Source organism: Callorhinus ursinus, unplaced genomic scaffold (assembly GCF_003265705.2).
Source record: "Callorhinus ursinus isolate GAN/ISIS: 27379988/994484 unplaced genomic scaffold, GSC_fseal_2.0 scaffold6, whole genome shotgun sequence".
NCBI lineage: Eukaryota > Metazoa > Chordata > Mammalia > Carnivora > Otariidae > Callorhinus > Callorhinus ursinus.
Window position 1 is genome coordinate 40,394,041 of NW_027397068.1, and position 26,751 is coordinate 40,420,791.

The window sequence follows — 26,751 nt, forward strand, 5'->3', positions numbered from 1 at the left end:
AAACTTGAGTAAAGGCTGTCTTGGGAAATCCACACTTGGACCACTGATGATGAGTAAGCAGTGGCTTCCACTCGGTCACATGTGTTCTCTCTCACCCAAATGTATACCTTCACAACAAACCATTCCTCCTTCTGGAATATGGGGACCTATCAATACATTTTCAAAGCTAAGGTGAAAAGGCAGAGATGTTGAGGCACTGAGCTTTGTGCTTCTTAGAGACTAGGTATAAAGGAAAACAAAAGAAAGCAGAGGGAGTAGAAGGCAGAATGATGTTTCTACCCGTTGTCTTTTTAGGATTTCAAGCATTTCTTAGGTTTCAAAATGTGCAGGTGGTATTTTATGCTTACTTACTGAAGAATTGTTTCACAATCAATCCACTTCCACTAAAGCTTAACGGAAACTGGGGAGATGGGATGGAGAAGACCGAAAATTGCTATTTTTACACTTAAAAAAAATCCTTTTCCTATCTTTGAAAATGTTTGGGCTAGAAACACACAAGTTATTTTGCTGTCCTTACAGTTACTCTCTCATCTGTTCACCATTTTTTCCCCTGCCCATTTTCCTCCAGACTTTTGAGGTTGTGGACTGAGAAATTCCAAAGACCGTTCTGTCCACCGCTGGAAAGCATTTTGGTTCTAGAAAGGCTTTTGAATTATCCTAAAACTGAGGCAGGACTTAAGCACTCTGGCAATACATGAAACTAGATGGAGGCACCTCAATTCCCATTTCAAAGGCCCTTTCATGTGGCACTTTCCCATTACACAGGACACAATATAAGGTTTCCTCTGATGAGAAACAAATACATTTAACAACCTCTTTTATGAGGTTAGTCATTCTGCGGGATATTTTCTTCTCCAAAGGAATTCCATGCCCTACAAATTTAAGCTATATGTTTTTTATCTTAAAGAGATCAGCATCCTTATATCATAAATGATAAAAGAAGGAACACAGAACCCAAAGCAGTTTGGGGATCTTGGTTCCATTGTCAGACTGAGCATCTCCAAAAATTCCTTAGAAGAGTAAAATCAACTGGCTCTATGCTTTTCATGTATCTCTGGACCACTTAAAGCACAGTTCTGAGACATTGTTCTAACTCAGTTGAGCAAACAAAACCCCCAAACAACCAAAAAACTAAAACCTAGTGTCTCTGAGCAGAATTCTCAAACATCACCATCACTTTAGCATCACCTGGAGGGCTATTAAAAACACAAATTACTGAACTACTCCTACCCTCCCTCCTGAGTTTCCGATGTCATTGATCCGGGATGGGACCCGGGAATTTTCATTTCTAACTAAAATTCCCAGGTGGTCCCGATGCTGTTAGTCTAGGGACCGCCCTTTGAGATCCACTGTGCTATCCAAAACTTCTGATGACCTACTCCAAATTACGATACTTCAAGGTTCTCTGCGTGTGTTCCGCAGAGGAGCCCCATCCGTTTGGTGCCAGTGGCGTTTAGGAAAGATGATCTGCTTGGGGTTTGCCCAAGCACATTCCTTCCTAGGCCAGTCACTGACGCTAAGACATAAAAGGGCAGGTAATCGCTAGACAGTTGCAGAAGGTCAAACGAACCCACTCGTTTTGGAATCTGCCCTTACACGTGACCGCTGGGCGTCTACACCCTCAGCCTTCTGCCTTCTCTCCAACCCCGGGCCAGACAGCCCCAGGCTCCCCGACTCGTGACCTTGACCCGCGATGGCGCTGCTGGGTGCGCTCGTCTGCTGCCTGTTGGTCGCCTGGCATGGCCGTCCCGGGTTCGGGCTGCCCCTGGCGCCGGGTGGCAGCCCGGGTCCCGCTCCGGCCATGGGTGAGTCCGCAAACCTTTCCACGCCGGGACCTGCCAGAGAGCGCCGGGTTAAAGCGCCCGTGCAGTCAGAAGTGCTTGGGGGCAGAAGTGCGCCCCCGCCGGGGCTCAGGGGAGTGGAGCCCCAGACGCGCGGGGCGCTGGGAGAAGGAGGGCGACTGCGGGACCAGAGCGCCTAGCGACGGGCGGGAGGTCGGGCTGGGGAAGTATCCTTGCCAGTGGAGGGCGTTGCAGGGGGCTGCGGAGACCAGATTCCTCCGGTGATTGTCCCCGGAGGAAGGAAGATCTCTGCTTGTCCCAGGGAAAACTGAAGAGAGTAGCTGGATGTCCCGCCTTCCCAGAGGGCTTGATCTGCCCAGAGCGTAGGGGAGGGGCGGCGTTTTCTCTTCCCCACAGGGGTGTACATTTCGGTGGGACTCGGGGTGTCTTCTGTCCTGCTCGCCGGGGTGTGGTGGCCTTTTCTTCCCACTCCTCCAGCAGAGGACCATCACAGTCTCGACGCTGCCCACCTCTTAGTTTATCTTAGAACTTGTGGGACCTGGATGCCACGGGGTTCTCTGTGGGTGGGACCAATTTTATTCATTCTTAACACTTTAATTCAGTAGCTGTTGCAGTAGTGGTTCTCAAAATGTGGTACGGCACCAGCAGCATCAGCATCAGCATCAACTAAATTTGTTAGAAAGGCAAGTTTCCAACCCACCCCAGACCTATGGAGTACGAAACTCTGAGAATGGGGGCCCAACAACCTGTTTAATGAGTTTTAAGATTTTTGAATGCCTTTTGAGCCTTCAGTTTCAAAGATCAATGTACCCCCCCCCCCCCCCCGCCTCAGCGAGCACAGTGCTTGGTGCTGAAACCTCCCCTCTTCTCTGACGCTCTTGCTCTCTCACACAACTTCGGAAATGCTCTGAAAAAAAATCCCTCCTCTTTGTCTGAGAGCCAAGTTTTCATGACTCAGCTGTCAGGCAGTTGAAAGCAAGAACTGTGAATCTGGTTTCCCAACTGTCAGTCATAACAAGAAATTGTCCCGAAATACTTATGCATGCTGGTTTCTGCTTTTATTAAAGCTAGTGTTGTTTTCTTTAATTATGGGACTGTTTCGGATTTTGAGATAAAATGTCCCAGCTTGCATGGGACCACCCAATGGCAAATTTGCTGTTCAGCTTTAAGGATCTGATTGCAGAATGCCTCAACAACAGCTTTCTGATGTGTAGGGTATCTTCACTTACACTTCCCCATTTTGATAGGGAAGCTATAAGGCTGAGTCACTTAGGGAGGGGGTAAGGATGCAGTAACTGGTGTTTAAAGACCTGCTGACGTGTCGACTCAGCAGTTTCACTGGATATATTATTTTATATGTTTTCCACTTGATGTGACCTTCTCTTTCTTCCTGACCCCATCCCAAATTGCTTCCTTTACAATAACCCACCTTGACTGGCTTCTGCTTCCTTGGTGTGTGTGTGTGTGTGTGTGTGTGTGTGTGTGTGTGTGTGTGTAAATTCCCAGTCCTGTCAAGTCCCAGGGGACAAAGGACAACAACCCAGGGAGACCTTATGTGGCTGTGTTTGTCTACAACTCTTTAGAGTTAAGGGCGCCTGGGTGGCTCAGTTGGTTCAGCATCTGCCTGTGGCTCAGTTCGTGCTCCCAGGGCCCTGGGATCAAGTTCCGCATCAGGCTCCCTGCTCTGTGGGGAGCTTGCTTCTCCCTCTCCCTCTGCCTGCCACTCCCCCTGCTTGTGTGTGCTCTCTCTCAAATAAATAAATAAAATCTTAAAAAAAAAAAAGAATTAGTAGGTCAGGGCCTGCGGGAGTATTTGGTAGGAACTGACATTATAAGCAAACAAACAAAAATACCTATTTGAAACAATAATGTGTCTAAACATCTGAATTATGGTTTACGACATTCTTTAGGATAAATTATTATGTTTTTAGATAAATTATAAGGGGTTTTTTTGGTATAGTGTTGAGCATTTATCTAGCTATGTTGACAACACACACATGCATATGCATATACATTTGTGGAAATCTTGTTGAATATTATCTGCAGAGCAAGAGAGAAATCATTGTGTAGTGAAAAGAACTTGGGACTGCAAACCAGAGAATCTGTAGCAGAGTGTGGGCTCTGCCACAGGCCAGGTTTGTGGCCTTAGACACACAGACACACAGACACACACACACACACACACACACCCCGCACTTTATCTATAATTTCACTAGAGGTGGAAGGTGAGGCCTCCAGAGGTTCATTATTCATAAATCCCAGGCTAAGAACCTGGCTGAGCTCCTCTTGGCTTCTATTTAAAGACTTCCTTCAGTGCACCTCAGTAATTACCCCCTCACTTATCTGGATCTGGCAATGCAAGGTAGTGGAAAGAGCACTCTACTGGAAGTCTGGAGAGACTGGTTCTGGTTCAGCTTTCATTACTGAGTCACCGTGTGATCTTGAGGAAATCCTGAAATCTGCCTATGCCTAATTAAAGAATGTTTATTGAGGGCCCACTATAGGTCAGACATCTTCCAGATACTGAAGATACATAAATCTAGGTACTAGAGATGTGTTCTTAATGTGTTTCCAGTTTGGGTTTATAAAATTTTAATATTATCTCATGTTCCTTAATCATCACGGTATCTCATGCAGGTGTTGTCATCTATTTTACATGAGGCAAGTGGGACGGAAGGACATTTGAAGATGAGCACACACAGCGAGGCCAGCAGTTCAGTGGTTAAGAGCAGCATGGAATCTGGTGTTAGATTTCCTGAATCCCCAGCTCGACTCTGTTGTATATGACACATGTGATTTGAATTAATCTCTGTGTGCTGCAATTCCTTATCTGTAAATTGAAAATAATGATGAGTTAATGCATGTAAAGCATAAAAAAACAGTACGAAACTTATAGTAAGTACTTGATAAATTCTGACTCTTACTTAGAGATGAGGAGGTTCAATCTTCAATTCAAGCTTGGGGTCAAAATAATAACAGTATAACTAACGTTGAGTTTACTAGATGCCAGGTATCTCCGAAGAGCTTTGTTCTACTAAATCACTTAACTCTCATACAGGAGGCAGTGATATTCCCATTTTGCAGATAAAACAAGCCAAGATCACAACATTAGATTAGTAAGTGAAGCTTGGATGGATTGATTGATTTTTAAAGATTATTTATTTGAGAGAGAGAGAAAGAGCAGGGTGGGGAAGGGCAGAGGGAGAGGAAGAGAGTCTTAAGTGGACTTTGTGCTGAGCGTGGAGCCCCACGCGGGTCTAGATCCATGACCCTGAGATCATGACCTGAGCCGAAACCAAGAGTTGATAGCTCAACCAACTGTGTCACTCAGGATTGAAAGTCATGGTAGTTTCACTCTGGAGTCCCCACTCTTAATCACAACACTATATTGTTCTGTTTGCAGTTTATTGTATCTTAACATTATACACATAATTAAAAAAAGTTTGCATAAAAATAAGAGGTAATATATATTTATACGCCAAGAAGGACAGCCTCCAGGATGATTCTGAGCTGCTTGCCAATCCTACTTTGTGCTCTGGCTAAAGTATGTCTAAGCTAAAAATAAAAGTTGGAGTATTTTTCTGCATTAAAGAATAAAATAAGGGCCCCTGGGTGGCTCAGTTGGTTAAGTGACTGCCTTCGGCTCAGGTCATGATCCTGGAGTCCCGGGATCGAGTCCCACATCGGGCTTCCTGCTCGGCAGGGAGTCTGCTTCTCCCTCTGACCCTCTTCCCTCTCGTGCTCTCTGTCTCTCATTCTCTCTCTCTCAAATAAATAAAAATAAATAAAATCTTTAAAAAAAAAAAAGAATAAAATAAATCTCTCTTGGCAAATGTTTTCAAATGGGGACGGAATACCAAATAACTGATCCTAAAGCCTGCTTTATGTCTACTTTCTCCTGGATCTTCTGTCTACTACTTCTTAGCTGTCAACTTAAATAAGTTATATAATTATAACAATGTTGCGGAGAAAAAACAACCCAATTATAACATACTTTTTTTCACCTTAACAAGTTAACAGTTTTCAGTTTTTTGCTCTATTATCCCAGCTTTGGGTTCTTTTCAGGTGTTTGCTCACATCCATACTCAGCCTTTGTCACCTTTGTACAGACAGATACAAGTTTGCCTTCTACTTGTTTGCTCCACGTTTCTGGTGTAGGATTAGCTGCTATGTCACTTCCGATGTATTTCTGATATAAATTAGACATCATCAGAGTGAACTCCAAATTCAAAGTGTGAAAAAGCCTCAATATTAAAATAATTTATTAATTGCAAATAAGGCAGCAAAATCATAGATGATATATGTAAATTAGGTATAAGCAAACTGGAGGACCTTTCAAAATGGGGTTCAGATTTTGACTCTGCCATTATTAGCTGTGTGTACCTGAGCAAATTTCCTAATTGACCCAGCATTCTTTTTTCAACTCTAAAATGAGAACAGTGATTCCTACTTCAAGTTTTGAGAATGAAATGACATAGTATATTTAGTTTCCTTATTATAATGCCCGGCACAAATGTTTAATAAAGAGAGGTACTACTATGATTATTTATATTTGTATTTCCTTCAATTAAAGAATCTTTCCCATGTTCTCAAATGAGTTCTCGGTTTCTTCCTGAGCTTTCATCCTCTTTAACAAATGCTTTCCTTAATATTAGTAACATTTGATACAAGTGTACACTAGGAGATTTTCCTGTATTTAGTACCTTTTAAGAACTTCTGGCAATCCCTACTTTTGGCTTAAAGCTAGTATTAAAAATTTATATTCTTTTTCCATTAATGTTGAGAGGCAAGGATTTTCAAGAAAGTAGGAGTGAGATTTAGTTCCTGGTTCTGCAATCTATTCACTGTGAAACTCTAACAGACCACATCATGTTTCTATGTCAATTTTTCCACAAGACGAACATAAATAAACTCTAAAACCTTAAATTCTACAAGGAAGGAAACATACTAAGACACAATATATATTTTTAGTGACCTCCCAGAAGGATATCTCCCTATATTTCATTATGCAACTTAACATTTGTTATGTAATCTTTGTTGGGTAGTCATGCCATCCCTGAGCTCATGAGTTCTGACACATGTAAGTAGTAAATTTTAGTAAATTCTTCTTACTATCTTCAGAATCCTCATCTTCTGACAGAGAAGTATTGTATTTACCTCCAGGGCAAATGAACATTTTAATCATTAAGGCTTTCCTCCATCACAGGGAAGACTATCTCTAGTTTTACTGTAAATATTTTTATAGGAATTGCTAAAGGGAAGTAGATTTAACACCATTTCTTTTCTAATCAACAGGACAGTTTTGGCATGTGACTGACTTGCACTTAGACCCTACTTACCACATCACAGATGACCACACAAAAGTGTGTGCTTCATCTAAAGGCGCCAATGCCTCCAATCCTGGCCCTTTTGGAGATGTTCTGTGTGATTCCCCATATCACCTTATTTTGTCAGCATTTGATTTTATTAAAAATTCAGGACAAGAAGCATCTTTCATGATATGGACAGGGTAAGTGACTATATAAATACCGTTAGTTACTCAATATTTATCTATGGTGTCCTAAGCTTCATTAGAATGCTGAATTCCTATGAAGATTAATTAGGTTTTAGGTTAAGAATCATTTGGGTTTTAAAAATACTATATCAAATTAATCATTAGATTATTATAGATAAGGAAGATTTTAGAAGTCTCTGAATTTTTATTTTTTTTAGAATACAGGCTCTAGAAAAATGTCGATGTTAGCTAAGAGATGACTCCACAAACAGAACACTTACATCAGTGTTTTGAGGTGTTTATTAATGTGATAATAGGTCTTGATTAGATAATCAAAAATAAAAGGCTACAATGGGAGTTAACCTGTGATAGCAATTTTGTAAATATCATCTCCTGGTGATATAATTAATTCTATCTGTCATGACAGACTGATGAGGTCTAGATTTCCTGTGCCGGCTCTAATGACCATGGTGCTATTTAATTTATACATTATAACTCATGTAATCTTTGCAATTGATATTATTATTATTCCCATTTTACAGATGAAGAGATGAAGGCTGAGCATCTAAGTAACTTGCTCAAGGGCACATAGCTAGTACATGGCAAAGCTGGGCATTTTAGCTCTGGAATCTGTGCTTTTAGTTGCTAAAATATTTGCTTCTCATAAATCTTCTGTCAAGTGGTGTAATAGGCTTGTATTTGTATTATGCAATTTTTTAAAAATAGGACTCTCTATGGGAGAAAGGTTAATGAAGAGTAGTTTATCAACTCTTAAAAATCATCTGTTGTTTTGTTGTGGAAGTGTACAGTTTACCCTCAGGGTAACAAGACATCATGCATAAATCTAGTGACTTGTTATAGAAATTGATTTTGTTCTCTGGGAGCCTGGGTGACTCAGTCGGTTAAGCTGCTGACTCTTGATTTCAGATCAGGTCATGATCTCAGGGTCCTGGGATCAATCCCCACTCCAGGCTCCACACTCGGCAGGGAGTCTGCTTGAGGATTCTTTCTCCCCGTCCCTCTACCCCTCCCCCTGCTTGCACCCTCTCCTCTGCCCCTCCCCCTGCCTGTACTCTCTCTCTAAAATAAACAAATAAATCTTAAAAAAAAAAGTTTAGAAATTGATTTTGTTCTCTATGATTCTGTCTCTTTTTCAGGGATAGCCCACCTCATGTTCCAGTGCATGAACTCTCAACAGACAAAGTCATAGATGTAATTGCTAATATGACAACGACCATCCGGAGTGTCTTTCCAAATCTCCAAGTTTTCCCTGCACTGGGTAATCATGACTATTGGCCACAGGTAAATTTGATTTTAACTTCCAAAAGCGTTTAAAGGATTTTTCCCATCAGAACTGTCAAAACTATGACAATAACTAGCTGATGGTAGGGCGTGGGAGCAGGGCTCATGGCGGTAGGGGAGTGTGCTCTTAATAACTATTGAAGAAGGTAAGACAAGTGCTTTGGAGACTTTAAAGTGACTCTTAATAATCCATAAAAAAAGTCATGTTCTTAGTGAGTTATGGAAGCAAATTGCCTAGTTTATGGATTATTGGTTCTTGTTTTCCTTCATATTCTTCCTCAATTTCTACATTCTTTTGAATCATTTTGTTATCCATTCACATTTCCATGATAAGGTTAGCAAGGAAGTTTAATATTGACAAATGTTAACATCTTGCAGAATTTCTATCAGACATACACAGTTCTCCACACTCTGATCTATGCTAGATTGTGATTAAAAACAAAAACATAGGGACGGCTGGGTGGTTCATTTGGTTAAGTGTCTGCCTTCGGCTCAGGTCCCCGGATCAAGCCCCGCATCAGGCTCCCTGCTTAGCGGGGAGCCTGCATCTCCCTCTCCTCCCTGCTCATGCTGTCTCTCGCTATCTCTGTTTCTCTCAAATAGATAAATAAAAAATATTAAAAAAAAACCCAACCCAAAACATAGCAAACTATCATAAGAACCAAAAAGGGAGGTTCCTATTCAAATCTAGTTTATCTAATTAAGATGTGATTCAAGACAGAGATTGTGTTCAGAATATTTAATGGCTGATAAGTCCAGGTCTCAACCTATTAGAGTGGCCATTTGTTAAACAGCCTATACATAACAGTTGGATGCTGGGCCCTGCCTACAGGGTCCTGTTAGAGTAATGTAGAATCTTAGACTTATACAGATTCAAGAGATCTCAGAGATCTATTTTTAGTTCAGGGCTTGACAAACTGTGATCTGTGGTCCAAATTGGGCATGCCACTTGTTTTTGTTAATAAAGTTTTATCAGAACACAGCCGTGACTCTTCTTTCTGTATTGCTTGTGGCTAATTTCTGATTTTGCGCTAGAACAGCAGAGTAGATTTGTGGCCACAGAGACTATATGGCCCATAAGCTTAAAATACTTATTATTTGGCCCTTTATAGGAAAAAATTTGCTGATCCTTGGTCTAGATCAACTCTTCATTTTATAGATGGGAAAACTGAGGCCCAGAAATGTCACATTGTTTGTTCACGTGCTCACAATTGCTTAGTTGTAGAGCTCACATCCTGGATCTTTGGTGTTCAATTAGACTAACATTTTTTCATATATCCCTTGTTCTTGCCAGATTCACATGTTCAGTATTCCTGAACATGGTATTTACTTTCCTACCTCTCTTTGTCTAGATTTATCTCCTTGCTTAGAATATCTTTTCTATCTCATGTCAAAAGAATGCTTCATGAGGGGTTTGATCACCGAAGTAGAATGATTTTGAAAAGTTATACTCTAGGATGAGCTTAAGTTTCAAGTAATTTCTTGGCACTGGCCTCCAGGCTTGAAATGAACAATATGTTAGTCTTTGCCAAGTCATCTTGTAAGCCGGTGGTCAACTTTGTTACTGCTAAGATGGTAGACCACACAGAGCAAAGGCTTGGGGATAAACAATCTCTAGAAGCCAAAGGTTACCCATGTTGGTGTTTTGTTTTGTTTTTTAAAGATTTTTTATTTATTTGAGAGAGAGAGAGTGAGAGGGGAAAGGGACAAAGGGAGAGAAAGAATCTTGAAGCAGACTCCCCACTGAGCATGGAGCCCGACGAGGGGCTCAATCACAGGACCCTGAGATCGTGGCCTGAGCCGAAAACAAGAGTCAGCCGCCTAACTGACTGAGCCACCCAGGCGCCCCACACACATTGTTTTTATATGCTTTAGGTGACAGGCAGAATGGCGTTGTGGAGAACACATGGGGTTTAGAGTTGTATTCACTAGAATGTAAAACCCCATCCTGCTCTACTCCTAACAGCTTGACTAACTTGGATAATTCACTTACTGTCCTTGACACATAAGTCACTCATTTATAAATAGGAGCAATAAATAGCTATGCTGGAAAGTTTTTGTGAGAATTAGTGATATTACATGAAAAGGCCATGGCTTCTTGCCTGGCACATACTAAGCCCTCAGTAAGTAGAAAGTGGCAGTTATTACAGCAATAAACAGTGACATGGGATACATTTTTCCTAACTCCTTTGGGGATTTGTTTCATTTTACTTTTATTTCTGTCTTCTTTTTGTGAAGTCAAATCTTATAATAATTCAAAGATATAGATGATATCTAAATTCTAAAATACATCCTATTATATGTATAGCTAGGGTATATTGGGCAGCCTGTATACCTTAAAGAGTTAATTTTTTTCTCTTTCTAGCTTATGACTTTATATCTGAAAATCTTCTATTATTCTACTTCCACCCTTCCACCCCAGTTTCAGAAATGTCAAATGTAACATGAAAGCCCCACAACAAATTCTCTGACAGACGGATAGCCAAGGTCGAATTCTGGTGAATGTTAGTAACAAATATGTTAGTAATAAATTGAGCAAATTTGTTAACTATTAATTCTTCATTTTAATCTCATAAACATGCACATAAACCTAGTTACTTAAGCATACATATACAGATGCACATTCCCACCCATTACATCAGAAGTAGATATTAGCATGGGCAGCCCAGGGATTCCTTCCAGTTGCCACCCAAGGAAGCAGTCTGGGCCAGGGTCCTCATTCACTCCTACAAGACTGGTGCCAACAAACTTATGGGTGAATCACTTCTCATTATACCTCATTTCTTGGCAGTGCTCATGTCACAGCCAAAGAGGATTGAGATAATGGCATGGGACACTAGATAATTAGACATAGGAGTGATGGTGGAAAGACCTGGGATTTAGACTGAGCTCTGGAATTGATCAGCTGTCGCTGGATGAATCATCTAACTTCTCTGGTGCTCATATTTCTCGTATCTAAAGTTGAGAGAAGAGTCTAGAGTAATTTTGTGTAATTTTAAGATTGCACATGACCATAACAGTATGTTGGCATGGCTAACACTTTTAAGTTTTTGATGTTGATGACAACCAATTTTTAATCAGAATCCGGATTGATTTATAAGTCACTGTATGATTTTCAGACAGATGATTCTGATATCTTACATAAACTGAAAATATACTTAGGATAGTTAGTTCTAGTTAGAACAAGTCATTTGGTTATTACATTCCCTGAATGTACTTATATTTTCATCATGTATTAGAGATATGTATTAGGAATGAATGTAACTTGGGTGTCATCTTGAAAAATAACTAAGCATTTTAACTAATGCTGACAGGAAAACTCCTTTAAGAGATAGGTCCATATTACCAATATACAGAAGAATATAAGGAGAGTGAAGAAAATGGCTTCAGTTTATTAATACAATTTTTTAAAATGAAAAATAGGAATAATTACCAAATTTCACACATGATTTGTGCATTTTTATTCAGTATGTATTTTCTTAAAGTTTGGGGTATTTTTCCTTCCTTAAAGCTTATGTCACCATAAAGATTCTTTATAATATGATAAAATAGGATGATAAAAAATACTTTATGATAATAAATATGTTTTATACACATATTGTTTAAAAAATCAAAACCTGTGGGGCGCCTGAGTGGCTCAGTCTTTAAGCGTCTGCCTTTGGCTCAGGTCATGATCCCAGGGTCCTGGGATCGAGCTCCTCATCAGGCTCCCTGCTCAGCAGTGAGCCTGCTTCTCCCTCTCCCACTCCCCCTGCTTGTGTTCCCTATCTCGCTGTGTCTCTCTGTCTGTCAAATAAATAAATAAAGTCTTCAAAAAAAAAATCAAAACCTGTTGATATAAAGAGACGTCTTCTAATCAAAATCATATGCTTGTAAATTTTCATTCAAGAAGTTCAGAAGTTTTATACTGGGGTGAGCATTTCAGAGGACATTGTTTAGTTCTAAAACCATTCCCTCAGCATGCTATACCAGTGTGCATGTTCAGACTCAAACCAGCCTCTGTGTCTGTTTAATGAGCTCACTCCCACATCCATCCTATATCCTGGCCACCCAGCAAAAGTGCTTTTCTCTATAAATTACACTGTGCAGGGCGCCTGGGTGGCTCAGTTGGTTAAGCAACTGCCTTTGGCTCATGTCATGATCCTGGAGTCCCTGGATCGAGTCCCGCATCAGGCTCCCTGCTCAGCAGGGAGTCTGCTTCTCCCTCTGACATTCCTCCCTCTCGTGCTCTCTCTCTACCATTCTCTCTCTCTCTCAATAAATAAATAAAAATCTTTAAAAAAATAAATAAATTACACTGTGCATGTAGGCGTCTGGGTCATTGTCTTTGCTTTGATGCCCTTTCTTGTCAACTTGATGAAATCATTATTCAAGGCCTGGTTTGTATTTTCTCTTCACTTTCCCCCTGATGCTGTGGGCCAGACTCAATTATTCATGCCTCTATCCTCCTAGAACCTTTGTGGTATCACCTTGCACATTGTCTTATAGGTGATTGATTATATATTTTTTTTTTGTCTCCTTGAGTTATAAATTCCTTGAAGGTTACGTCTATCTAGGATTCATCCTTGCATCTCCAGATGTCTAACATAGTAGTATGTGCTCAAGTAATGTTTAAATTAGTTAATCCACGTGTCTTTAAAGTTTCAATGGTGGGTTATATTGTTTGTGGCCAGGATCAACTGCCTGTAGTCACCAGCAAGTTATACAACGCAGTAGCAGATCTCTGGAAACCCTGGTTAGATGAAGAAGCTATTCGTACTTTACGGAAAGGTAAGTGAAAGATTTATTCATCCTTAATTTGTCTCTATTTTTATTCATGTTGTTTAGACCAAGATCTTTAATGTTTGCTTGGGTGTATTCATTCTGCATGTGCCCAGTTTTTCTGGAGGCCATAAGTCATCTTTGAAAGCTGAGGAGAAGTAGGGGTGGTGAGCGGACACAGGGCAAAGGGAGCAGGTCCAAGGTCAGGGGCTAGCTCTAAAAGTACTACTGCAGCAGCTCCTTGGGTATTGTCATCACCGGCTCACGGGTGTGAGGGGCGTTTTACCTTTAAGCCTCAGCCCCCTGGAAACTGTAGCAGCTCTGGTTTATCTGATGTCTCTTCCACGGCAGTCTCTGGCAAGGTCCAACTGTGTTCCCATTCTTTGCATTTTATATTTCATTCTATCTCTCATCTTAACTCCCCAAACATGCAGAGGTAGAAGTTGATGCACTAATATTTCTTTTCTAAAATTCGATACCTCATGGCCTAGTGCCCAAACAATTCATGTTTCATCTGAATATTGGACACAACTGTTGTGATTAGCTCGGTATGTGGGAAGGCTGCCGCTGGACCTGGCACACAGTAGGTTTCCAGTAAGTGTTAAACCTGATTCTTATTTAAGAACAGCCTACAAACTAAATAATGAGAAATAAGTATAACCTTCCTGACTGGCTTGTGAGCCATAATTAAGAATTTACTTTCATAGTCACTGTGAATCTCTACGTGTGTTTTTCTAGAGTGTGTCTTAAATTTCTTTTTGTAGGGGGCTTTTATTCACAGAAAGTATCACCTAATCTGAACCTTAGGATCATCAGTCTAAACACAAACTTGTACTACGGCCCAAATATCATGACTCTGAATGAGACTGACCCAGCAAATCAGTTTGAATGGCTCGAGAATACACTGAACACCTCTCAGCAAAATAAGGAGAAGGTAGATCCCAGAGACCAAATCTATCAGGGCATAAACAGGGGCGAAATGTGTGCATTTATTAACTCGAGTGGGGTCAGGTATTAATAAAAGTATTAAAATTTGAAGATGTTTTCACACGAAATACCTTATGGTTTAATTAACTCTGTTGTGTTTGTTTGATTTTGCATTGCTTTTAATGCTTTGAGGATTGACTGATATCTGTTTTTTTATTAAAAAAAAAATTGTGACCGAGGTCACAGTTACCAAATATCATCAACAGTGTAGTTTAAATGAGTCAAATGCAAATATAGTGATATTAATAGTTTTAGAATTTTATCTTTTTGGGGGCATAAGAGAGGTGGGATATTAGCTTTCTAAATTTTAATTAATATACTTTCAATCTCGGGTATCTAACTGTCATTTGATTGTGGTAAGTGTGCAAAAAGATTCTCATCAGTTTTCCTTGTGTTTCTTTTTCCAGGTGTACATCATAGCACATATTCCGGTGGGGTATCTGCCCTATTCCAGCAGCACCACAGCAATGAGGGAATTCCATAATGAGAAATTGATAGATATTTTCAGAAAATACAGCAGTGTCATTGAAGGACAATTTTATGGACACACTCACAGAGATAGCATGATGGTTCTTTCTGATAAAAAAGGTAATACGATATTTTGTTTGCATCTTGCCAGTCCAAGATGCTAGAGCAGAGCAGTAGATATCCGGTAATTTTTATTGAGCCAGCAAATTAAAAGTTTCACTAAATCAACTTGCCAGCCCCAGATTTTTCTGAATTATCTTCTTTGCTTGTAAGTCAAGTGTCTAATTCATATTTAGGCCTGCAGTTGGGTTTCTCCCTGTTTGTTCCATGGGGCCACCATCATTTGATAGCTGTCAACAAAAAAACACTCTGAAACCCTTAGCTCACTCCACTTTTCGTTCAGATCCTCACGTTTAGAGAAATACTGCTGTTCGTTATTTACCTCCTAGACTCAAATTTCTTGTGATATGATTCGTTTTACTTCTCAGAATTTGATTAGCAAAGCACAATTTACCATTGGTTTAAAATATATCAAGCACTTAATTTTAAATGCAAATCAACATTGTCATTTACTCAGAATTAGAGGAAAAAAACATAGAAGAAGCTCGAGCATCAAACAATGATTACCTATTTTTAAAGATGACCTCCTCACAAGGACAGGAAATTGGGAGTTAACAAAATAAGAGTTCTGATTTTAGAGTAGTCAGCTAGGGAAAAAACTATGTATTTTTTTCAGCAATTGGGGAATGTTTTCAAAATGCATTACCTCTTTCATCTACAATGAATAGGCTTGGTAAAAAAATGACCATTTTCCAGCATTTGATAGCTTTTTTTAACTCAGAAATTTAGTCCTATAGTAGCTATGTATAAAAACATGGTGACACTAATCAGATGACACTTATGTGTCATTATTGGCATATTGTTCTAGTTAGATGCATAGAACAAACTAGTTTTGTATTTTTGTATGTGTGTACTTGTAATAACTTGGATTTTGTTATTATGAAAATTTTCAAATATGCCCAAAAGCAGAGGATAATAAAACAACCCCCCATGTACCATCACTTATATTTAACACCTATCAAGCTTTTGCCACATTTGCTTTATCTATTCATTTTTTTATTCTTTTTTCTTTTCCTCAAGTATTTGAAAGTGAGTCTCAAACATTAGATCTATTTTAGCCCTACGTGCTTCTGTGTGCATTGCTAAAATATATGACTAGCTTACATAATCTTTCTTTTTTTTTTTAAAGATTTTATTTGTTCGACAGAGAGAGACACAGAGAGAGAGGGAACACAAGCAGGGGGAGTGGGAGAGGGAGAAGCAGGCTTCCCACTGAGCAGGGAGCCTGATATGGGGCTCGATCCCAGGACCCCGGAATCATGACCTGAGCCGAAGGCAGACGCTTAACCAACTGAGCTACCCAGGCGCCCCTAACTTACAAAATCTTAATATGATTGACTTACCTAACAAGATCAACAAAAATTCTTTGGTATCATCTAATACCAAATCGTAATAAAGATTCCTCTATTTTCTCAAAAGTGTCTCTTTATAGTTGTTTCAAGTCAGAATTCATCAAGGATCATATGTCATTTGGCTGTTATGTCTGTTAATCTCTTAATCTTGAATTTGTTCACATTTTTAATAAAATTAAACTCAATTTAAAAAAATATGTTTATGTACATATGTTTTATCCAGGAAGTCCAATAAATTCTTTGTTTGTGGCTCCTGCTGTTACCCCAGTGAAGAGTGTTTTGCAAAAACAGACCAACAATCCCGGCGTCAGGCTATTTCAGTATGATCCTCATGATTATAAATTACTGGTAAGTTGGCACAATTTTAGAATTATTCATGTCTTTGTACAGTTTTCATTAGTTTAGTTGAATGTTTTCAGCTTAACTATGTAAGTTGTTTCTACATTGAAATCTCATGATGTCTTTCTTCTTTTTTATATTTGGCTTATCAGCATTTGCTAAGTAGGGGTATAGGAGGTCAGCTTTTGGGAGGTTGTTTCTGTCCTTTTAAGGACTTCACGTTGGTTTAGCACATTGGGCAGGGCCTGATTTGTGGATTTGTATACATACTGAAGCTTTTCACTAAGCCCTATTTGTTACTAATTACTCTTCCCTAAAACATAGTTGTGCAGATCATTGCAGACTCTAAAGCCCTACTCTTTCAAGAGTTGTTTTACCTAACTTCCTTGTCCCCAGGCTATTCGTCTGTAAAAGGAGGATTAAACTAAGCATTACTGACCTCACAGAGTTGCTGTCAGGATTATGTGAACAGATATATGTAAAACACTTAGAAAAATGCTTGGCTTATAGTAAGCACTTAATACATGTTGGCAAATTTTTTTTTTGTAAAGAAAATAAATTGAGCTGGACATTTATTTTTGAGACACACGTTCTCTGGAGCTTACACACGACTATGTTTTAGATCAATTTAGCCTCGAAAGGCTGGGTGTTTTGCTTATGAGTACTGCCCCTTTTAATTAATATAATTTGAAGAGAAATTTTCAATTAAAGCTCTATTGATGTAAATGCATTTTTTTCTAGATAAATTTAATAGGAAGTAGCTCTCTTATTCTGTAGAACATGTTTTTATGAAGGAAGAAGCGCAGGGAAAGTCTGATTTAATTTGTAAACATTAGATTAAATGAAACAATTGACTGAATTATTTTTACAACTATTAGTTTCCTATTTTTGGATCTGAACATCAGATACACATACGCGTATATATACATATATATTATATATATTATATATGTGTATACATGTACATATACATGTGTGTGTATATACAGACACACATACTGACATGAAAAGATGCCGTGATATAGCACTGAATTATTTTTAATAGTGCAAAACAGTGCATTGTATAACTTCATTTTTTGAAAAAGTCAAAAAGATAGTAAATAGGTATATATATTCTAAATATTTATATTTGTTTTGTACATAAAGTCTAGAACAACACACATACACTGGAGTGCTGATAAATGTTTAACAAGTTGTTCATTGGGGAAAAAAGACCCACTTTAATTTATAGTGCCGATTTCCATGATGCAGAACTCCCATCACGGCCAATTTTAAGCTGCCAAAGTGATGTCAGTTACCTTGCAAGACTGCTGAAAATTGGATTGTCGGCTCTGCGAGCTGATACAAGCTGATACAAGGGGCCTCAGCACACCACTGATTTATATGCAGTGATTTGATTAGCAGTGGTTACTTTTGAGGTGTGTGAATCAAAAGCTTTTTATTTTGTACATCTCTCTGTAACGTTGAGATTATTTTCTGTTATGTTCCTTCATTATTTCCCATAGAAAAAAGCAATATAGATTTTTCTATTGGGACTCTTTTTTTTTTTTAACAAAACCAATTCTCGCTGTTTTTAAATGACTACAACTTTAAATGAAGAATGTCACACAAATCCTAATAAGGACTCTTCTTGCTGTGCAGTACTTTATATGCCAAAGAATGAACCCAGCTTTGTTTTTGTTATAGGATATGTTGCAGTATTATTTGAACCTGACAGATGCAAATCTAAAGGGAGAATCCAATTGGAAGCTGGAATATGTGCTAACTCAGACCTACAGCATTGAAGATTTGCAGCCAAAAAGTTTGTACGGATTAGCTAAACAATTTGCAGTCCTAGGCAGTGAGCAGTTTACAAAATACTACAATTACTTCTTTGTGAGTTACGACAGCAGTGTAATTTGTGATGGGAAGTGTAAGACCTATCAAATTTGTGCAATTTTGAGTCTTGATCATAGTTCCTATGTAGATTGCCTCAAACAACATTATATAAAGTTCCATCCCTAGTATTTCAAGGTTTGTGTTCATAGAAAATGTAACACTGTTCTGTTTCTGAGATTAGTTTGTGGGAATTGTTACATAAATCTTTGTGAGTTACTGAGTGGGCAAGCAGCATTCCTATCTTTTCTTTCTTTTTTATAATCCTCAAATGTAGATATTTGTAACATTCTAAGTCTTTATTATATCGAATATATTTGAACTGCGCATTTCTAGAATGATGTCTGGATGTGACTATCCTATCTTCCAGTTTATAGATCTAATGTAAACTCTTGTACATTCTTGAAATTGTCATTTATGCAATAAAGCAAATGATTTCTCCTCAAGTATGATGAATTATTTTTATTTTTTTAATATATTTATTTTTATTTAAATGCAATTAACATATAACGTATTATTGGTTTCAGAGGTAGAGGTCACTGTTTCATCAGTCTTACATGACACCCAGTGCTCATTACATCACATGCCCTCCTTAATGTCCATCACCCATTTACTCCATCCCCCCACTCCCTCCCCTCCAGCAACCCTCAGCTTGTTTCCGATGATTAAGAGTCTCTTTATGTTTTGTCTCCCTCTCTGATTTCATCTTGTTTTATTTTTTCCATGATGAATTATTTTTAATAGGAAAATTTTCTTTTAATTCACTCTTAAAAACTTATGTGTAAACTGAGGTTCAAACTGTTTAAATCTCATGTGTAAACTGAGGCTAACATTGCTTCCATGCACTGTCTACTGTTGGGAAAACACCAAGGTCTCATCAAGGCCATCATGGAGCCTGGAAACACCACAGGACATGAGTTGCTTAGCTGTCTTTACTCTGTGAATGAAGGGGAGTCCTCTTTAGTACCGCTAACGTTTAAGGAAGAGAATGTCACAAGTTGTGCTTCTTGTAACTGCAGTACTAGCATAAGGCCTAGATCCTGGCCCAGTGCGTGGCACTTGGTAAATAATTGTCGAAAGGAATTGAAAGGTATGAGTATTTCTCAAAGAAATTTGTGAGGATGCAGCAGTGGTGTTTTCTTTGTCACGATACTTCAAGAGAAGATAAAAATTTTATCTTTTATTTTGTGGGATTGTTTTTTGGGTTCTCCCATGGTTGCTTGCCTCTCAGCAGCTTCCCTCAAGCTGTTCTTTGCTTCAGGGCTAAGTGGGAGAATTCGAGTAGAAGAGCAGAGGAGGAGGCCTGGAGATTTAGGAAACCTCAATACTTTGGCTCACTGAATACAATCAACCTGAGGTCAGTCCTGAGGTCAGTCCTGATGTCAGTCAACAAGGGTTAAACTCATTATCCTGTGACTGGTTTGACTTGTGTAAAACAAAACAAAACAAAACAACCTTATACATGTGAGATCTCACCATAATGACACTAAATTATTCTGATTTCCAAAGGGCTGAGAAGACAAATATTGCAAAATAAAAATATAACATCTAAGAGACTATCGATATTCATTAAGGAAATATTTTCTTAATTAGAAAAAAGTGAGGATCTGGAAACAAAGCAAAAATTCATTGTTATAAAATAATCTCATTATTTAGAATTCATCCTGCCTTCAATTTTATAATCAAAGTTGGTATTGTCAAATGCCTACATTATGTATTTATATATATTTATACTCATGGTCAGAAGTTTTAAGAAAAACAGGTTTGTACCATATAAGAAAAAGAATTTTAAATGGCGAAAACCAAAGATGGTGTGCACTGACTGAAAATGAGTCCCTGCAGTGGGAGTGAAGAAGTTTGGGTTTGCAGGGTTATGGTGGAGGAAATTCTTGCATCGGGTAGGATTTGGGGCAGTGAACAGGCAGGGTCCTTTTTACGTTATTCTATGGCTTAAAATCTTTAACGCTATCTTTTTTTGTTCAGATTACTTTTACCTTAAAATAGAAATAAATGGTCTCATATTTCAAGTAATATTCAGGGATTTTATCAGTAATTAAATGAATTTTACCATTCTAAAATCAGAGCATGTTACAATTATTTATCATGGCTTTTTTTTCAGGTTATTATTACCAAATCTCAAATTCAGCTGCCCATTGTTTGAAAGGTCAATACTCAAGAGACAAGTGTTGATTGGAAAGGAATATGAGCTTTATTCAGAAGGCCAGCCACCTGGAGAGAAGGCAGACACTTGTCCAAAAGCCAACTCTGAGGTTTCTGTCTCACCAAGAGGGTTTTAGAAGGACAGGAGGTCTTATTAATCAGTGAGGGGGTGCAGTGGCCTGTATCATTTCTTGATTCTCTGTAGATCTAGTGGTGCCTCTTTACAACTTTCAGTGCTTGAGGGTAGTGCAAGAGGCCTAATTCCTGTTCTGGGATGTGTGAGGGCTTTTCTCCTTCTAGAAAAGAAGATAAGATTTATAGATTCACAAGGAGGGTTAGTAAATCAATCATATGAACTTAAGAACACCTATTAAAGACCATCTTGCTAGTTATGAAGATCAAGGCAGCCTCAATTCCCCACTGTCAATTTACCATTCCATATCTATGGGATTAAGGACCAAAGTCCATTTTCCATAGCTTCTCTATGCTGATATAGGGCATAGTCAGGGCCTTCGAATGGAACATGTTAATGTGGGTTTGAAGCATTCCTTTATGCACAACTGATGTGACTGGCCTGCACAGTTTTGTCGCACACATTGTAATGAGCTTAATTCCTATGTATACACATAATACTACTAACATGAGGGTGAGTCCTAATTTTAGAATGCCTTAGAATGCCTTCTCATATGGACCTAAGTCCTGATGGTATCCAGGACAAGATGTTTATGAACCAGTTCCATCCTCTCTGGAACAGGGGCGCATGGCAATCTAGAGTTTGCTGCAACCAACTGGCTTGCTTTCTGATTTTATCAATACTGGTTTTCACTTCTGAGGAGGTATTGATATAAGTGCAGTAAGATGAATTTGCAGCAACATAAACTCCCCCTTGATAAGCTAGGATATAGTCTAGGGCCATATGCTTATCCAGGCCTTTAGGGAATCTAATGATATTTGCTCAAGTTAGCCAAAGATTTGGTGGTTTCGTGATGGTTAGAGTTTGGGACAAGTTGTAAAGCACATGTTGCTGGGCGGCAGCTTCCCATTATGGCAACACTGTGTAACCAAAGAAATATTCATCCCCATCAGGGATATTACCTGTGTGGTCACAGTCAGTCTAGTAAATAATTTCAGGGAACTAGCCCAATGTTTAGTCTCATTAGCCAAGCAGAGGGACGAGGGGATTCTTGGGGTGTCCAGAAAGGGTAGAGGAATTTGTAATACAGTCCGTGGCCCAGGGGACTCCATCTGATTTGCAAGTAAAGACAAACCCAGCCAGAGAACAATGATGAAAGGTGGAGTCCTTCTCAAGTCTTCGTGAGAATCAGCTTACCAACAGGGCAGCTCAGTCCATCCAATCTCTGCTTGCCTGAACCTGGCTATGGCTGTCATCCATAGCCGAAAGTAAACAAGACTCTTGTTCACACATAGGGAGCTGGTCCCCTTTGTGAGATGGTTTCATGTGATATCTAACTGGGGAATACCTGCCTATTTTCTGTCCTTTGAAAATAACCTCTTTTAGTACAGTACTTAGAGGGACTATGAGACATCGGGGTGCCTCGTGATCATTTTGAGAGAATCTAGCTATTCTAACACTATATATTTTTAAATAGTCTTTTTTTTTAATTAAGTAAGCTTTATGCCCAGTGTGGGATATGAACTCGTGACCCCATAATCAAGAGTCACGTGTTCTGCTGATTGAGCCAGCCAGGCGCCCTCTAACCCTATACATTTTTATCCTGGTCTTAGGGATTGGAAACCAATTGCCTTTGGGGATTTCTGAGATGTTATAAATGGAGTGGCCCAAGGGGTCTCCATGGTCCAGCACCGGCCGGGTTTTTGGATGACATCTCCAACAATCAATAGCACATGTAGCTGCAGCCAAAGTCTGAATTACCCATCCTAGCATCCTGTCTTTCCAATCTAGGGTGAGAGAAGACATGGTTAATATGGATCACAGAGTAAACCCAGTTGTCATGGATTTCCTTTCCCGGAGGAGTATTTTAAATCCTGAATAGGATGGCTTTCCCAGCAGGGGGGGTTTTAGTGGCCTCTTGTTGTCAGTAGGTGGAGCCTTCTTCACCCTGGTGTGGTGCATCCATGACTTTACCCCTGCAAGTTTTAGAGAAGTATGAGTGGTTAGTAAGACCTCACAAGGTCCCAACCATTTCTCAGCCAACTGCTGACTGGGTCCTTAATTTTTCCAGGTCTTTAATAGTACTGTGTCTCCAGGCCTGAAAGGATGTAGTGGCTCATCTGATGGATACATAGACCTAGAGCGGACAAACCTCTGCAAAACAGTCCATATTTGACTCAAAAGTTTTACATGTTGTTTACTCCCATTTTCACTTTCTTAGTCTAAAGGTGCTGTCCCCAGAGCCGAGTTCTGAAAGGGTCTTCCATTTATAATCTCAAAAGGGCTTGATTTTAGCCTGCTTCTGGGGGCCACCCTAATGCAGAGCAGGGCAATAGAACTTTATCCCATTTCAAGTTTGTTTCTTGAGAGATTTTGGCCAAAGTCTTTTTCAGTGTATGATTCATTTTTGCTATTTTTCCTTGAGGTTTCCATGAAACATATGATTTCTAGTTGATCTGTGAAGCAGTATTTCCTTTCTGTACCACATTAAATCCAAAGGCAGGTCCATTATCATTCTGAATGGTGTAGGGTAAACCAAACCTAGGAAAATTTCCTTTAGCAAGAGTCTCACAATGTTTGAAGATTTTTCCTTTTGGATGGGGTAATCTTCAACCCATTTACCCCATCCCAAAAAGTCAACCCATCCCAAAAAGGTATCTACAAACACTATTAAATATTTAAAATTCCTTGTAGTTCTAGGCATTGTATAAAGTCTATCTGCTAATTCCCGTTTATATTATATCCCTTGGCTTGGTGGGTGTCTCTCATTTTCTGATTATTCTTTGCATATATAGGGCATCTCTGGGTGATGATATGGGCCATTTTCTGTAGATATGGCCCTTTGCTGGGCTTTGTTGTGCTTGACCTGAGATCCCAACCATGGAGACAGTCTTCTGGGCATTCCGTGTCAATTTAGTATTCAAGACACTGTGTGTGACCCCTGTATCTACTCAAAAGTCCATCAGTTGGTTGCCTACTGTCAATTGTACCTGGGGCTCCTGTGGGGAAATGATCAGTGAGGTACAGGGAGCCCCAGGGCTTCTTCATTCATTCCTATTGCTCCTTTCTCCTTTTGGAGTTTTTTTCCATCTATCAGGGGTGCTCTGTCCAATGAAGGTCATGTTTCTGGGGCCCCTGGGTCAATATGTATATTTCCAACAGGCTTGATAAGTTCTTTCTAACCAGGCTGCTGGGTTTTCAGTTATTTCTTTCCTTGATTCTTGAATCTTACCCAAACTGTACTGCTCCTAGGAACCTCTTTACTTAAACCTGCCATCCTACACCACTGATAATGCTCAAACGGTTTGGACCCAGTTGCACTCAACCAATAGGACAGCAGTTGCTGGGTCTGGGGTTTGGGCTGGATTTCCTCATCTGCTTTAGCTAGTACTAGCTGTGTTTTGTTGGCAGTTAATACCATATTCATTAAAGCTTATATGTCTGCTCAAGTTGGTTGATTGGTCACAAAAATGCTCAAAAAGAGTTCCACCACCTTTTGGGGGTCATCCCTATAAGAGAGATTGTCATTTTTTTCCAATTCATTAAGTCTGAAATTGAAAAAGGAGTTTATGTCCAATAATATCTGAGTGGCTATCCTTGAGCATCAATGCTCTCTAATGGGTATTGTCTCAAAGGATATTGCCTAGGCACCATAGTAGGTGCTCCCTGTCCAAATTGGATACCCTGTCAGTTCTTAAAGGGAGAGACGATTCCAGGATTCCCTTGTCCCATCCCATAGGATGGTGGGATTAAAGCCCCAACAGGAGGAGAAGAAGGTGGAGGTAAGAACTCTGGCAGAGGAAACAGTAGAGCTAGATTTACCGTATATTCTTCCTCCTCCTTCTCTCTTTGATTTTCATTCACATCATCAAGATGCACTTTTGGTCTTTCTTTTAGTCTCTGCGCCATTAAGTTACCGGTTTCCTGAGCAGCATCTTTATGATGTAAGGACATGAAGGTCTGAACATAGGGTATCTCATCATCCTTTCCTGCCCTTTGACAAAAAAAAACTCTAACTGTAAAATAGTGTAATATTTTAAAGATCCATTTAGGGACCATCTCTCATCTGATTCTAGATGGCATATTGGCCAGGCAGTATTAAAATAGAAAATTGGGCCACCTGGGTGGCTCAGTTGGTTAAGTGCCTGCCTTCAGCTCAGGTCATGATCCCGGGGTCCTGGGATTGAGCCCTCTATCGGGCTTCCTGCTCAGCGGGGAGCCTGCTTCTCCCTCTGCCTCTGTCCCCCATTTGTGCTTGCTCTCGCTAGTGCTCTCTGTCAAATTAATAAATAGAATCTTAAAAAAAATAGAAAACCATCTTTTCTGAGTCATAGATTCCTGGCTATATTCTTTCCATTTATTCAAAATCCAACCAAACAGGGGTAATTGGCGGGATAGAAATAGAATTTCCCATTACACAAGAGATTATAAACACACACACACCCACACCCACCCACACACACACACACACACACACACACACACCCCATATCTGCCCTGAATCTTGAAGAAATTGACTGTTATTCAAGTTCTTAGTTTCTCTCAAATGTTGTGCCTCTCCCAGAACAGAAGAGCTCAGACAACAACAAAATCACCTGGTACGTCACAAAAAACTACATCGCTGTGCACTTCTGAAAAACTCACCTGGTCCACTCACCTTCTGACAAACTCACCCGTAGTCACCTTGCTCCAAATGTTCTTTTCCTTTCCCTTCAAGTCAAAAGTGAAACTGGCAGTTGGGAATCAACAGGCAGTTTCCTCGAGACAAAAGAAGCCTCCGCATCTTCAGGGACAGATCTCTCAGATTCCCTCCTGGAGACCATCTAGCCCTGACCTGTTCATTGCCTGCGGTCTTCCAGGTGGTCAGCCTCCTGAATAAAGCTCCTGTTCCTTCCCAATCAACATTTGTCTCCTGAGTGTTGATCTTTCCTGCAACAGGCAGTCAAATTTGGGATTCAGTAACATTATGTTCAAATATGTGATAAATATTATAATGCCACACTAAAACTTGTATTGATTTGTCTCTGGTTATGGATAGCGCTTTGACAAATTCATAACCTACATCCTGCTTAGATTTTTAAAATTGCTACTTTGAAACCAGTTTTGTTGATAGGAAGGAGGGGTGCAAAAGTGAGGAAAATGGCAGATAGGTCTTAATAAGAGCCACTGATTTCAGTGGGTAGAGAGATTTAAGGGCAAAATGCACCTGCTTATGTATGCAATACTAGAAATATCTATTCGAATGAATTCTTCCCATTTATAATAGTAATATCTTTGCATATTATGAGTGTGTTGGCTAAACTGAGCAGACATCTTCCATCTTGCATGAATGCAGTTGAAGAATTTGCTTCGTGGATTCAGCAGCCCTCCGCGTGTTGCCTTGTCCTGAGACATCATCTGATCTTGCATTCAGACTCCTGAAAGAATTCTATTACTCTAGACCCTTGGCAGGTGAACGTAGTATTCACCTTCCTCTAACTACTGGAGCTATTTTATCTTCCAAAAGAACTGAATCACTGAAAATAACTACAGTGGGTCGGTTCTATAATATAAATTTGAAGATGAAATTCTCTGCTGCTTAGCAATTTAGTCTGAGGAGTATACCTAAGATTAAGCTCTCAAAAATATGCAGTAAGAGTATAAAAATATCTATGGAAGCATTGTTTGTAGTAACAATAAAAAACCCTAAAAACCACTTAAATATACCTCAACAGGAGAATGGATGAATGAAATATTATTTATTCAGAAAGTGGAGTATTATGCAGAACTGAAAATTAACATTCATAAATGTCACAAGCATAACAATGAGTGAAAAAACAAGTTGCCAAGGAATAAATACAGTATCATACCATTTATATCAAATTTTAAAAATGAAGAAATAGCATTGCTTAGAGATACATCTGTAGCACACCAAAAAGAGGTATGCTGGTAAAATAAACATCAAATACAGGAATGTTG

At 39.4% G+C, this 26,751-nt stretch overlaps 1 protein-coding gene across 1 annotated transcript; it reads left to right on the forward strand.

Moving 5' to 3' along the window:
* The first annotated feature begins 1,547 nt into the window (after positions 1 to 1,547).
* SMPDL3A (sphingomyelin phosphodiesterase acid like 3A) lies at positions 1,548 to 18,946 on the forward strand. The gene is made up of 8 exons (XM_025865111.1): positions 1,548 to 1,805; positions 7,098 to 7,311; positions 8,454 to 8,598; positions 13,272 to 13,368; positions 14,124 to 14,293; positions 14,754 to 14,934; positions 16,510 to 16,634; positions 18,312 to 18,946. Exons 1-8 carry the CDS (start codon positions 1,694 to 1,696, stop codon positions 18,627 to 18,629), a joined length of 1,362 nt encoding a protein of 453 aa, XP_025720896.1. The 5' UTR covers positions 1,548 to 1,693; the 3' UTR covers positions 18,630 to 18,946.
* Positions 18,947 to 26,751: the final 7,805 nt, after the last annotated feature.